This window comes from Eretmochelys imbricata, chromosome 6, assembly GCF_965152235.1.
Source record: "Eretmochelys imbricata isolate rEreImb1 chromosome 6, rEreImb1.hap1, whole genome shotgun sequence".
In the NCBI taxonomy this organism is placed as follows: Eukaryota; Metazoa; Chordata; order Testudines; family Cheloniidae; genus Eretmochelys; species Eretmochelys imbricata.
Window position 1 is genome coordinate 90,148,294 of NC_135577.1, and position 15,494 is coordinate 90,163,787.

At 47.2% G+C, this 15,494-nt stretch overlaps 1 protein-coding gene across 1 annotated transcript in view; it reads right to left on the bottom strand.

Moving 5' to 3' along the window:
- LTBP2 (latent transforming growth factor beta binding protein 2) overlaps window positions 1–15,494 on the bottom strand; it is a 129,899-nt gene that overhangs the window by 89,225 nt on the left and 25,180 nt on the right. The window contains exon 3 of the mRNA XM_077820347.1: window positions 12,991–13,234. Within this exon, the coding sequence (XP_077676473.1) occupies window positions 12,991–13,234 (244 nt within the window). The remainder of the gene's footprint in view (window positions 1–12,990; window positions 13,235–15,494) is intronic.

Consider the following 15,494-nt stretch of genomic DNA (forward strand, 5'->3'; position numbering starts at 1 on the left):
ATTGTTTATCACCTTGTTATCCTCCAGGTGCTTACAACTTGATTGTTTAATAATTTGTTCCAATATCTTTCCAGGTATCAAAGTTAGGCTGACTGATCTATAATTCCCCCAGTCCTCTCTGTTCCTCTTTTTAAAGATCGGTACTATGTTTCCCCTTCTCTAGTCTTCTGGGACCTCACCTGTCCTCCAGAAGTTCTCAAAGATAGTTGCTAATGGTTTTGAGATTGCTTCAGCTAGTTCCTTAAACACCCTCATATGAATTTCATCAGGCCCTGCTGATTTGAATACGTCTAACTTATCTAAATCGTCTTTAATGTGTTCCTTCCTGATTTTGGTTTGCTTTGCTTTTCTTTCCCCTTATTGTTAATATTAATTGCATTTAGTATCTGGCACCATTAACCTTTTTAGTGAAGACTGAAGCAAAATAGGCATTAAATACCTCAACATAGTTGTACCGTTATGTTCCATGCCCACTGGGACCTGTTCGTGCCTGACAATGGCACCAGCTAGCTCGCTCTCCCACTCTACAAGCACCAAAGAAGGCAACAACAAATGTCCTCCTAAATAAAATGGCCTCCCTCCCACAGCTGCAGACCCATGACAAAGTGAGAGAAATGCTGTGTGAGAACGTATTGGGTTTGATGGAAGGCTATTTACTTTGTATATTTTGACATGTGATGTTGATATTTTGTGTTTTAATGGTTACAAAGCTTTTACTTTTTGAAATCAATATCTACTGTCATTAAATAATTATTGAGTGACCTGCTTTGTTGTCTGACCCCCACCCCATAATTTCCTGCAACTGTGAAAATTTAAATAGATAAAATAGAAAAAAAAAATTAGACATCCATATTATCTGTTGAAATTATTTAAAAAAAATCAAATTCTACCAAGCCTAAACATAAACAAGCAAACAAAAATCTGCTAATCTACTTATTTCTTCCACAGGCTGAGAAGGAAGAAAGAGAGCCTGTGACTAAGGGTATGTCTACACTGCACAGTTGTTGCCAACACTTTTGTTTTTCAGGGGTACTTTAAAAAGCCCCCCGCGAAAGACGAAAGTTTTGCTGAAGCAAGCAGCAGTGTGAACGCAGCTTTGTCGGCAGGAGCATTCTCATGCCGACAAAGCTTATGCCGCTCGTGGGGCTGGAAGTATTTTGTAGGCAAAAGTGCTGACAAAAATACCACAAAAGAGCATTCACACACGCTGACTTTTAGTGACAAGGCTGTGTCGATACAGCCTTGTCTCTAAAAGCTGCGTAGTGTAGACAAGCCCTACGTTTCCTTTGTTCTCTGGCTGGCTGGCTGCTCCAGTAGTGAGCAAAAGAGCTGACCCCATAGCAGAAACCCAGCTTCCTCAGGAGGGGAGCAACACTTGCATGGCATGAAGGTGGCACAGGAAGGGGATTCAAGAACATGGCACACAGCTGTTGCTGCCAGGAGGAAGGATTTGCCTTTGTTTCTAACTGGTTCTCTGGATATTGGGGCTGATCCACAGGATGGACAGAACTGTGACCCCCTGAAGACAAAACACAAGGACATCTGAAATCTGCTCGACCCAACAGGCAAAGTGCAGTCCAAATGCTGCTGATGGGGTTCACAACACAGTCCTCAGCCATCCTCAGCTCCAATACAGAGATGGAGCTGGAAGAGACCTCAGGCCAGGCTGTTCAGTTACAGATGGGGCATTGCATGCTGGAACCTGTTGTCCCCATAGGCTGCAGCATTCATTAATAATGAGTTGCTCCAGTTGGCTTCATTTCATGCATATTATGAACTTATCTACACACACAAGCTGTACTGCTTTAGCTACACTGGCATAGGTAAAGCAGTACAGCCCCCTAGTGTGGACACAGTTATACTGATAGAGAGATGTTTTATACCAGTATAGCTATCCCTGAAGGGGAATAATTTATACTGGCATAAGGCACCTTTATACCAATATAACAGCGTCCACACAAGAGGTTGTGCCCATATAACCACTCTGATAAAAATAAATCACCCCATCTGAAATAGTTATTCCGGTACAAAAGCTGTGTAAACCAGGTCTAAGAGTGGCCCTTGGTTCATGCTACGATGCCAGCGCAGCTCTTGGATGGGCAAAGCTTGGGCTCCCCTGGTATTCCATAAAGATCACTAGGCCTAAGCCAAATGTGGGCTCCCAGTGCAGCCAGCACTTTAAACTCCCCACGCCTAGGCATGGCTCCTGACTACGGTTCTGAGCAAGCACGTGCCCTAATGAGAAACTTCACAGCGCAGCATGCAGGAGGGGCCCAACCTGGCAGGCCCTGGAGAAAGGAAACAGATTGAGTACAAAGACATGATGGAAGCAAAGCCCGCCTGAACCCAATGCGTGCAGGCCCTCTGCAAACAAACACAGCAGGCTGAGCATCCATCCAGAGACCCCGGCTGCCAGAGTGGGATCCGATGACAGTGGGCTGGGGACCCAATCCCGCCCTGCTGAAAACATGCTGCATAGGCAAGGCCTTAACCAGAGGAAATGCTCCTGTTGGGTTCACGGGAGAGGGTCACTCATCTCCATGTCACACAGAGACAAAACAAGCACATTTAGTCACATTTGCATCTTGTTCACTAGCAACACCCATCCCCACCATTGGGCTTCCCAGCTTCAAAGCACTGAACAAACAGATCAGCCGATTCATCTCCACACCCACACACCCCCTCGGGAGGCAGGGAAATAAGTAACATCCTCCCCCATTTACGCTGGGCACAGCTGGGACTGAGAGGGTCTCTCTATTTGCAAACTGCAGGAGGGGCAGAGAGAGGCTGCTGCTCCACAAACACAGGGGGGTGTGGGGTGGAAGTGGCCTCTTTTCTGCCCTGAATCTAGGAAAGTAGAAATCTAGAAAGTAGAAATGCTGGGGAATCTCCCGATCTTCCTAAAAATGCTACAGATTGAAGAGGACCTTGGGTGTTTTAATTTAAAATGACATTCCCCAATAGAGTTTCATTTGCAGCTTGAAGCTCAGAGGGAACCTGGCATTTGGCTCCATGAGCTCTGCTTTAATTAGGTTTCCTCTTACTCCCCCTAATGTGCTGTTGCCCCATCCTTGGTTTATGGACCATTACGGCCATGCTGGGGAATTACACTATGTTCTTCTCAGATGTCCAAGTCTCGGCATTGCTGGGATTCAGGGAACAAGCCTCCTGGGGATTCTGCTCTGTTATCAACACCAGCTCCATCCTTCCAGTCGCTCATTAGTGGAGGGATTAGAGTCAGAGTCTGGGCCAAGAATACGTCCGTATTTCCATTTGCATTCTACCTGATAGCCCCTTGGCTGAAGGAATGGGCAGTTTCTCCAAGGAGAGGATTCCGCATCACAAAGTTGCACTTGCTCCTTTCCCCACCAGGCCCTCAATATTTATCTCAGGGACCAGCAGGGAGCACAGGGCTGGGACCAGCATCACTCAGGGTGAAGGGAGCTGAACCAAGCACTAGGATTGCATCTGTGCTGGCAACAGCTGGGCATGAAATTTCCAGGCAGTGCAGCTCCAGCAGTGCTAGCTCCAGGGTAGACAGGTCTCAGGTGTTTTCATCACCATGCCTTCACACCCTGCTCAGAGCCATCAGAAAGAGTTGTAAAAGTCCCTTCGCAGTTGGACAATAAGTATGCACCCCTGCCAGGACTAGGGCAATCTAGTGCTCAGTGGTTACTCCCCTCAGCTATTTACAAATGCTTAGTATGTCCCCCCATGCCCTACGGCCATCCCTTAACTCAGCTACACAGTTTTTGCGCTACTGATGTTTCCCCATAACTCCCTCCAGCCCCTTGCTCATTTTATTGCTCTCTGAATTCCTCCCAAATTGCCAGTATCTTTCTGGCAAGGAGGTGCCCCAAACTCAACACAATATTCCATATGCATAGACAGGGGGGCTCTAGGACATTATGCCTCTGACTACAAAGCCCAAAGCTGCTTGGCCTTTCATACAGCCATATGACACTGTCATTGCCTGTTCAATTTGCTGCCTGCTACCATCCCGCCATCTCTCTCAGGTCTTCCTCCTTCCCAGGTTTCTCCCTCCCACTGAGACTCAGGCTATGGGAATTTTTTTTCCTCCAGACATAATAGATAACATTTTTCCAGGTGGAATCACATTCTCTTATTTCCTGCCTATGTTTCTAATCCCTCTGGGTCCCTCATGCACGCTCTACACACAAGCTTGCACCGAAATAACTAAATTGGTTTTAATTCATACTGTTTGTTATTTCAGTGCAAGTCTGTGTGTGGAAACTCTCCTTTTGGAATAACAAAAGTCTCCCATTTTGATTTGGCTTAAGCAGCTTTTTTATTAAACAAGTTTTTAACCAAAAAGTAGGATATGTAATTAAAGACTGTAGCTAGAGATGTGAGGGTCCAGGGGGAAAAAACTGGAAACTTCCAGGGGAAAAAAAGAAACCTTTGTATTTTCTGTTCTCCCTCACTTGACCCCCACAGCCCAGTAGGGAAAAATTGAAAAGAAATTTTATGTGAAATATTGTCTCTCAGAATGAACTGTGAATTAATCCAGTTTTTCTTCCCTCCTTCTACTTTCCCTCTCTACTCTACCTCTGCTCACCACTTCCCAGTCCCTTCTCTTCCCCTCTGCTTTGACTGTTCCTTACCAAAGCTTACTCAAAGGGGTTTGTGAGCCATACACACTAGAAGGCTGAATTAAGATAGCACAGACAACCTTCATTCCACAGTTCCTAACTTTTCACTGCTTGACCTTGTGGCCTTAATGTTCTTTTAATATAAGTTTTTTTGTCTGTAATTACTATTGAAACTGTAATAAGAAAAGGAGTACTTGTGGCATCTTAGAGACTAACAAATTTATTTGAGCATAAGCTTTCGTGAGCTACAGCTCACTTCATTGGATGCATTCAAACTGTGTTGTTATAGATTATATGTCAAATATTCTATATATAAAATATGCTGTGAACCAGATTTGTTAATATAGCCTCACATAGCATACCCATGCCGTATTTCCAGTGTCACCCTGCTCTGCAATACAGAGTCTAAAATTACAATCTGACAGTTTTTCTTTCAGCTAGAAAAATGAGAATGAAAAAGTGGATTAGGGCTTGTCTACACAGGGACATCCAGAAAAAATAATCCAAATCAATTAAAAGGCATAAATTTGAAGTGGGTTAGTTAAATCCCATTCAATCCCTGTGTGGATGCTGTTAATCAGAATTAAAGTGGCCTTAATTCAGTTTAGTTTAATTCATAAGTGCTGACAGGTTTAAAATGTTAGAAAGCCAAGCAATTGTCTATAGTGCCGAAATGGGGTTACATGCCATGTGATTTTAAAACAGTATTTTTATGTAAGAAAAATGACATTTACATGTCTCTTGGGCAGCTCTAGTTTTTCTTATAGGCTTCCCAGCTTGCTTGCCAAAGGCTTTCAACTGTGTCAAAACCGGAGAGGGGCTGAGATCTGAGACTCAAAGTTCTCTTTGCTCCAAGCAGAATTGCTTTTTTCACATCATTCCATTTAGACTGGCATTGGCTTTTTAGTTTCATGTTTTTAACAAGGTTTCAAATATCCACTTGCAGATGGCGCTGGATCAAGAAACTTAAATGCTTAGCTGCCTCGGGAAAATTGTTGCTAAAGGAAAGTGCCCTAGAAAGTTGTGAATAAGGGCCTGTCTGCATTAAGGAAATGTCCACTGTAGCTACATTTGTGTTGTGTAAGCCCTGTGCATAAGCATGCCGCACAGGTGTAAAGTGGGGCTTGGACCTCTATGACTTACCCTTAAATATTACCCTCAATTTACTGGGGTATGTGTGCTGTTGTGAATATCCTGCTTTGGTTTTGAACTTAGCAGTGTGTGAAACCTTCAGCAGAACATGCATGTGAAAAGCATTTGCGTATCGTGGCTTTTTGGCCAAGTTAAGGTCCCATTTTTAGAAGCTAGTTTGGTGTTACTAAACAGTATTTCTCATTAACTTAAACTGAGTGACAGCCTTAAGTGAACAGAACAGCATAAGGTGTGTACAATATGTACACCATTTGTAAGGCTAAATAAGAAATTCAGTTGGCACTGTGTGTACTGTATTATTTAACAAATAGTTATGGACACTCAGCAGTGGCAACACCATAGTTAAGGTTGCAAGAAAGCGTCCATTCTAATCCTGAATGTGTAAATTCAGGGTTAACTGGACAAAAGGTTTTAGAAATGTTATTTTGAAAAAAATTAGGATTTTACTTTTTCAGAAGGTCTAATTTTCTTTTGGGGTGGCATCTTCTAAAGCCAGCTGGGTCTCAAAACTTGACAGCCATCTTATCTGCTAGTCCTGGACCAGTTGACTCTTTTTACCAAGGTGGGATTCTAAATTTCTGGTTATTAGAGGCTGCCTTTGAGCCACAGTCTGTAATTTCCATGAGAAATCTGAAGATTGTTGCAGGCTCCCCTCCACCTAATCTAAGTTTTCTTTTCAAATAAGTGTTCTAGCCCTTTGTTCACCTTCAGAATTGGAACCCATCTCTAGGTTTGTTGTGTTGTTATGGTGAAATTTAACAATCACAGATTATTTCAATTAATGTTTAGAGGGAGAAAAATACACATTCCCCAATCACCAACCCCAGCTGTACTCGCCCTTCTCCCCTCATTCGAGATCCTACCATAAATTTTGCTCCCTACAGCTGGTATTCCTAACCCCAACACAGAGAGCACAGGTAGAGACAGAACCTTCACTCTTTCCCCTCAGGTGTCTCGTGAGTGCTGGGGAGAAGGCAGGGCCAAGAAGAGGTGCGACTGAAGTGAGGGTGTTGCGAATAAGTCCTCCTCCACACCTCTAGGTCTGAAACACCAAGCATGCTCCTAACAACCACCTTGTCAAAACAAAGTCCTCCCAGAGGCAGCTCTCTAGGCTCCACAGTTCAGCTCCAGCAAGATGTCCATGCAGTGTCTAAGCACCTTAAAACAGAGCTCTTTCCTATTCCCATGCCTGGGCTGCTGGGAAACTGCTCTGCAGGTCCCAGTAGCCCTTCCTTGCTTGCTATACAGCCACAGTCCAGCACATGTGTCATTTGGGCAGCAGGAGCCCACCAGACAGATTCTGGATACAGATTTATGCACCGCGTTCCCACAGAAGCAACTTCCTGTGGTCCCAGCAACGGGGGCCTCCTCCTCACACACTGACCTGGAATTAACATGCAAGTGGTTGCAGGGCAGCAGGCCATTCCTGGGGGAGGGGCAGGGGTCATATTCCCTGCAGCTTCTTCTTATCCAAAGAATTACTGTTTGTTTACTTCAAAAGTAGAAAAACTGAACTGTTTCCATTTAGTTTGCCTTCTGAGCCAAGGTGCAGCTCCGCCTGCCTGGTGGACTGTCAGGACCTCCCTTCTCTCTAGGCAGGGATTCAGGCTAGTGTGGCGCCAACAGAGGATCTGTGACTAGGCCAGGCCAGAAGGGCAATGCTTCCCAGTCACTGACAAGCCCAGAATACTGCTCTCTAGCACTCAACATGTCAAAGGGTGCCACTCCCATGCCTCCCAGCTCTCACACTGTACAGGACGAGCTCCCTGTGGCTGCCTCCAGCCCACTACCAGCTTTGAACCTCTGCCAAACATGGCGTGTAATAAAGGGGCATGGAAAGCGCCAACTCTTTCCCAGTCTGAATTTTGGTAATGGGGGCTCTGGTCCCACCAATCCTGAAAACAGCACAGGAATTCAAAACCCACCTCCTTCTCCCAGAAGCATGTGTCTTCAAGTATGGGAACACCAGACATGCAGAAACATGGACTCTCCCCTAGCCTCCAGGGAAAGGGAGTACAGTAATAAGCAGTGTGGGGAAGCCAAGGATTCAGTGAAAGCCATGGAAGATTGTCCTGACAGGGCAGGGATGGGTTCCATTAGGGAATACTGGAGGACACTCAAGGTTGAGGCCAATATGCAACTTCCCCTCTGCAGCAGATGTGGGTAAATGTGATTACCCCTGATGTGGACAGAATTTTCTCCCAGGGATGGGAATTAGGAGATGATTTTACAATTTAACTCCAAACATACTTGATGCTAGTGAGTGTGAAGAGGGGAAAGGCCTTTATCCTAAGGAACATTGCTGTCTCCAGTTCACAACAGGGGGCTTTTGGGAACAAGGGCTCAGCCTTCAAGACATCATCTGAGCCTTTGCCCAGCTCACGTCAGCTTTACCTCATTGATCAGACTCCAATCAAGGATGCAGATGGCTATCACCGGGAGTCACTCCTTGGATTACCCATTGACATACCACTGCCCTCAATCACTGGGACCCAATCTTCCTGGGACCCTTACCTCACTCAAAGTAGTACCAAGGATTGCCATACTAGGCCAACCCATTGGTCCATCTAGTCCAGCACCCTGTTTCCAACAGTTGCCAGTCGCAGATGGAAACCCTACCCCAGAACACACCTGATCTACCAAACCTTTTGTCTGTCTGTCAAAGGGTTTCTAATCCCCTCAGTTCAGGACAGTTACCTCTTACTGAGGCTGGGGGTATAACTGCGATAGTACACAGCCTCTCAAGCTGACCAACAGGGTCTCGTGTCTTTGTTCTACCTCCTCAGTCTGTATCCATTTCTCATCTTATATTTAGCTTGTGAGCTCTCTGGGGCAGGCTGTCTTTTTGTGCTATGTTTGTACAGGGTCAAGGACAGCGGGGTCCTGGTCCACGACTAGCGCACCTAGGTAATACACATAAATAATATATTCTCAGAACTGTTGGGGTCACAATTTCCAGACTCTCTCAGGGAGCACTCAATAGGGACGCATGCTAAGGCCTGGTCCCCAGAAATCACTGCACCTGTTTCCCATGCTACGACCTTGAGGTGTGAGGTGACCAGCAGTCTGGGCACATTCACTAGGAGCTTGTCCATAAGAACAGGCAGCTGAAGGGCAGGTTTCCATCCCAAAAAACAGTGTTTCCACAACTCCATCCTTGCTCTTTGCCAGGACAGCTGTTGGCATCAGCCACTGCAGTCAACCACAAAAACAGGAGCCCACAGAAACTGGGGGTCAGGACTGTGGTTACGTGGGCTCCTCCAACAACTTCCCAAGGCTCATTAACCTGAGACCAAATGTGCAAGTGAGGCTAATCCCCGTAGTTAGATCGCAGTCAGCATCATTCATCTCAGACAGGCCTATAACCACCCTTGGGGGCAACTGGGCTCTAACTTTCGCTAAAGGGCCTGATGAAAAGGAATTTGCCATCTCTCCTTATCAAGCTCTGTACCTGTTTGGGGCATGTCCTGAAGGGAACCCCGACGGAGCCGTCACCATGGTAGAGTAGCCGAGGCCAGGACACCAGTACAGAGCAGACAATTCCAGCACATCCAAGGTCAAACTGAAGTAACCAGCAAAGGAAATGGGCAGCACCAGCACTGACACTGCAAAAAGCTGCAAGAGCCAGCTCCATGGGCTCGGTGGTGAGTGAGGTTTCTCTCCTCATTTCAACACCAGCCAGTTGTTTTAGGATGACAGCTGGAATCCCCCCCCAGTACAGCCCAGAGACATAACTGGGCACTCGCTATTCAACTCTGCAACACAGCCAGTCAGAATTTATAATCACCACCTGGGGCCTGTGAGGGAATCTGCCCTGTAAGCAGAGACCTCTCCTTTGGGTACCTCACAAAGCCCTTCCTGTATGCCACAGCAGTGGGGCAGGATTCACCACACAGAAGGAAAAGACAACACTGAACACCATGGACACTGCTAACAAGGCAGCACCAGATTGAAACTGAAAACTCTTTCCTTACAGACCTACATTGACAGCCAGCATGTTAGTGCAGCAGCAACCCAGCCAGCTAGTGACAGGAGAGGTCAGAAAATGGTCTAAAACCAGTCCATCCTCCTGTGAGAATGGACATATTTGGTGCAGATAGTTTTTGAACAACATGAGAAGAGGCTCACTGCCTACGTGTCAAGAACTACTTCAAAAACCCTTGCACCCAAGGTTGCCACATCCCTATTTAGATCACAAGCTCTTTGGTGAAGGGATCAGCTTTCTGTTCTGTGTTTGTAGAGCACCTAACACTCCGGGGTCCTGGTCCATGACTGGGGTTCCAAGGCACTACGGTAATACAACTACTAGATACAAATAATACACCTTAGAGTAGTGGAAACCCTGCAGTGAGAATCGGTCTGAAGATTGGTTTCGTGTCCTGGCATTTCCTGTAGTGAGGATTGGACTTCAAAGTTTACAAACCCCTGCTCTTGCTTGAGCTCCCCTCATTACCAATAACCTTGTGCTGGAACTTTTGGGGCTGACTGTGTGTTTTGAATCTCAGAGCTGCCTCACAATATCTATGACATGGAACCAGCAGTGGCCCCTCACTCCTGACCCTCCTAAGATGTTTTCCATATCTTCTCTCTGAACCAAGGGTGCTGGCAAGCCAGTTGTTGAGGGATATGGCTCGACTCACTGGACATGAGCAACACCCCACAAGCAGAACTTGGCTTTGCTAAACAAACAACGGTTGATTTATTTGCTTCAGCTTCTCTGGGGTTACAGGCCCAGCCTGGGAAGCTCCGGACAGTATTAGAGTCAGTTTTACAGCCTTGGGAAGCTGCATCACCATAACAAGCTTTGCAGTCACCTGCAATCAGTCATTTACTAGATTTCTGTGAAAGACCCCAGGTTGAAGGACTGAACATCAGTACAGACCATGGCACATGCAACGACCACTTCATATTGCCTAACAAGGAGATGCATTAGGTGGTGGAATAATCTCCCAGGGAAATGGTGGGCGCCTCACCCTGGAGGAAGAGCCAGCTGCAGGTAGCAGTCAGCATTGGCCATAGGTGAATCTCCAGCTATTGCAATTGTATAAGATGCACGTATATGAAAGCGATAATAGTGACAAGAATGAAATGCTCTCCTCAAAGTGCTGGGGAAAGGGTCATCTTGCAGCCTCCACAGAAACAAACCCGCTGGAGAGGACACAGGTAGGATGCAGGCATGCTTTCTGGAGTTGGACACAAAGCCAAGCACTTTGCTCAGACATCCATAAACACTTACAGAAGAACACTGATATGGATCCTGCAAAACTCCCACCCATTACGTTACTCTAGGAGGTACCCCCACTCTGCAAATATACAAAACAACAAAGAGATACTTTTTTGGAATATTCCCAGAAGTAGCTGGGAAGTGTATGACCACCCTAAGGCTTACAAGAGAAAAAGCCTACACTTACAGTGGGACTTACAAAATACGAGCAATGGGGTAGATTACAGCTTGGTTTAGAGGGAACTGGGCTGTAGCCAATGAGCTACTTTTAACACACAAGAAACAAAGAAACAACAACCACCTTGAGCCCTTACCACACAGTACTCAATCTAGAAGGGTTAGTCTCGCTTAGACACAGTATCAAATAAACAAAAGCTGCAGAGTTACCTAAGCATAATAATCCTGCACCAGATGCCCATGCACCTACTATATTACACTACAATATATAAGAACTGTATACAGTCGTGTAATTTAAGTGTGTAACAGTTACACCAACCCTTTGCTCCTAGGATCTATGATGATAGGCACCTTGGAAACGCCTGCGTACATTTGTATACTATCCCGAGTACCTGTGCTCTTCTCTGCATATAATAGCACAACTCTAACCAATATTCTTAGCTGGGGGTGTTGCTTGGACACACAAAAAGCCACCAGCCTGTCTTCCTGGCTGAGACCATTAAAGATGCTACTGAACTGGACAAAGGACGACACTATTAAACCTTGGGGAGGCTCTGTCCTGGGATACATTCACCACGAGAGCGCCTCCTCCTGGCTGCCCTGAAGATTAGTTCCTTCCAAGTCTGACGCTCCCTTCTGTTGCTCGCTCATACACCCTGCCACCTCTCTCTCTCTCTCTCTGACTCAGGTAGGGTGACCAGATGTCCCGATAAAATTGGGACTGTCCCAATTTTTAGGTCTTTGTCTCATGTCCTGACTGATGCACGGTCAGGACACCATTTGTCCTGATATTGCGGCTTTGGCCACTCCGGCGTGGTTTTTTGCTTTGGCAACTCCAGCCGCTTTTTTTTTTTTTTGCTTCCCCCATGTGTCCCGATATTTTCTCCATTTCATCTGGTCACCCTAGACTCAGGATGCTCTCTCTTCATGGCTTGGCCGTCTGGCCAGGTCACTTTGTGCTTTCCCCTTATGGGGGTATCAAAGTCCCACAGGATGAACAGTCCCAAGCAGGCTGCAAATCCACTGCTCTGACTGTGCCACTTCCCCAGTGGCTGGTAGGGGAACCCGGGCCCAGCTTAGGGACCCTCTAATCAGCAGCCAAGGTCTGCAATGTCCCACCTTGCTACCACTTCCCTGAGCCTTTTCCTACTCCACCTCTCTCAGGCTTTCATTCCACCACCCTTCTGGATAAATCCCTTCTTCAGGGCCTCAGTCTCCTGAGGTTTCTGCTCTCCCCCCTTGGCTTTCCTTCCTTCCCTCCCTCATTAACAACCAGAGTGGCTGGAGGCTCCCTCACTGCAGCCCTTCTTCTGCTGTCAATTTCCTGGCTTTACACTAGCCCCGCCTGTTCCTTCTCACTGGGCTTCTTCCTCAGTCTGTGGCTACTTAGGCCACCTAGTTCCTCTCAGGTGTGGCCTATGTGCTTATCTGGCTCTTTCTCAGTCTCATTAACCCTTCCTGGACCAGTGTGGGGTGAACACTCCACCACAGGCTCTTCCCCACAGTCGCACCTGTTCCCAGGAACCAGGAGACGGTGATGGAGACAAACCTAGTTCTGCTTTAGAGTGGATTCAGGGCAATCGCCCCTGCACCAGTACTCTGCAGCTCTAATTGCCCCAAGGAAGAGCCTGTGACTTGGAAAGGAAGCTAGATCTTCTGCATAGCAAAGCAGAGCATTGTTCTCTAGGGCACTGGCTGGGACTCGGGAATGAGAGCTTGGGGCCTGGAATGGAAGCAGGGCCTGGCCCAGCACAGCACAAACCCTGGGGTTAATTTTCATTTGTCAAGGGAATCTGGTTCCTGTTGATAACTGGGGTGACTTACCCAGCTCGTGGTTGCTGCAGGATAGGTGTCTGGGCCCCTCTGGGTGAGCCTTCTCTCTCTGCACTGCCAGCCCTCTTCGGAAGGGAGCCTGCTGGGGGCTGGAGGGCTGCCACAGAGCCAGGAGGATGGTATGCTCGTTCTGGAACGATCTCTTCACATTGGGCACCCTGGAAACCTGAGCGGCAGATGCAGAGCTGGGGTCGGCTGCAGGATCCCTTGTTCTGGCATGGAGGGTCACAGACGGCTGGAGGGACATGGAAAGGAGTGAACAGAGATACATGCTTCCAGTGCAACAGGCCCATGTTGCCCTCTCCATACAGTTGCAGTTTAAGGAGTGGGATAACACAACTTGTCCCACCCCTGACACAGACAGTTAAAGGAGGCTTCCCTTCCCCACCAGCCCTTGGCTAAATCCCAGCTTCAGGAGAGACCCTTCCCTTCCCTCAGTCAACTCCTAAGGGCAGGTGAACTGCTAAGACTGGGGTGAAGAGGAAGGTCAGACTGACATTTCACACAGGTCACATCTTTTTGGGTTGCTACAGCTCTGGGCTAGACTGGAACCAGCACCCTGGAGGTGAAAGTCTCAGTACTGTGATTACCATGGATCACGAATATGATCTACAAGAGAGAGAGCTGAGAGCTGCTACTCATCCCTCCATTGAACACAAAGGGGCTACTCCTAAATTACTTTGGTACAAGTGAGAGCAGAAATGGGCTTAGAAAAGCTTACAATCCAGTGCCCTGATCCCCACAGAGAGCTCATTGCAAGAAGAAGGTCTCAATTAAGCTGAGAACAGGAGCTGCAATAGCACAGGGAGGGACTGGAGAAGGGAAGCGGGAGGCGGAGGACAATATGGCTCTGGGATCCCTTGGGAGTTGTTGTATTAGGTTTCATTTTATGATATTGCTTTATTATTCTATTTCGTGGTTATATTTTATGGATCCCCTCCCCGATCCCTCTGAGCTCTCTTGTCCTCTCTGAAACATTCCTACCCTTCCCCTGCCAGCTAATTCTGAAGTCACCATGCCCAAATTCCTCAGCAGTTACAGGGACTTACAGTTCATTAACTTCATGCCCAAATCATTCTCACAGCCTGTGTGTGTTCCTAATTACAGCACATCAGCTTCAGCTCTGACTCTGGGAGGAAAGTGTCATTAATTACATGCTGGAGGCCCTAATGCTTCCCAAGTTAAGAGGAGCCAAATTGGGTTTATAATCCAGTCAGTAATAGTCAGGAAATCACAGTTCACTTCAGTGGGACCAAGTTAGTCATTCTCCACTGGACAACAGCTACATGGCTCGTGGCTAAAGGAGACCAAATGGAAGCATCTCCCTTAACGGAAAGGAAGCCCCAACCAACAGAAGCCCCACCGGAGGGTTCGGATTTTAGGTCTAGGGGAACCTGTTTGGATAATGCAAGAACAATTCAACTTTCACCTGCGGCTCAACCTGAGCTGAAATGGACCCTTTCTGTGGGGGCTGAAATGTGCAGTGAACGTTTCTATCACGGTTATTTTAGATTGTGTAGTTCCTCCATGAGCCAAGCAGAAGGGACGGGTGTCTAAGGCATTCTGACATACCAGCCATGTTCTCAAATAGCTATGTAGACTTTTAATGCACCTCCCTTCTGTTCGGGTTCCCATACAACACTCATCACTGGCATGCAAGCGCCAGTTCATCACTAAAGGCACATGGACAAAGAAAATGTTTACAAACCTGACCACACATGCCATCTCCTCACCCAGCTTGACTCACTCCCAAATACCTCCTCCCCCAGAATTCAGAACAGAAAGGCCCTACAGCCCTATCAGAGCAGTGGGGATGGGTCCTGTCTGAAAATGACCTGCCACCAGCCCCTTCCCAGGGAGATCACGGGCATGTTGGCATGGTTACTTAAGTTGACCTTGACCGCTGTGTTACTGTACTGGGAGAGAGGCAGGTCTCAGGGATGGGCAGAACACAAACCACTTAGGGTTGTATAGGCTAAAGCCAACAACTGGAATTACACCCCCTCTGTGAAGTGAATTGGCCATCAGTGCAGATCCCAGAGCACAACCAGGGTCCCAGTTAGGCAAGAATTCCGCCGTGTCAGTGAAGTCTGACACTCCGGGGTTCGATGTCATTTAGAATTAGAGGATCATGCACCCTGTGCTTGCAAAGTTCATGACAAGAGTGCAGAGCTGTGCAGGCTCCATGCTTCTGTCAGAGAGGGTAGCTAGAGGAAGGACGTGCGAGTTTGCGGGGATTTTGAAAAGAAGGTGTGAAATATTACGGGATGCAGAACACTGCATTATGGGAAGTTGACCCCATGCTCCCAGTCACCCCTGCATGACTTGTTTTGGCCCCAATAGGCATTGCAAAAATGTCCCAAAACACCCTGTGCTGGATGGTGGTGAGTTGCACAGTGGGATACCTACCCACTGTAGGTGCATTCTGCATCGATACAAGCAATTCTGGTGAGGATGCGCACTGCCAACACAAGGAGCGTAGCGATGGAATAACT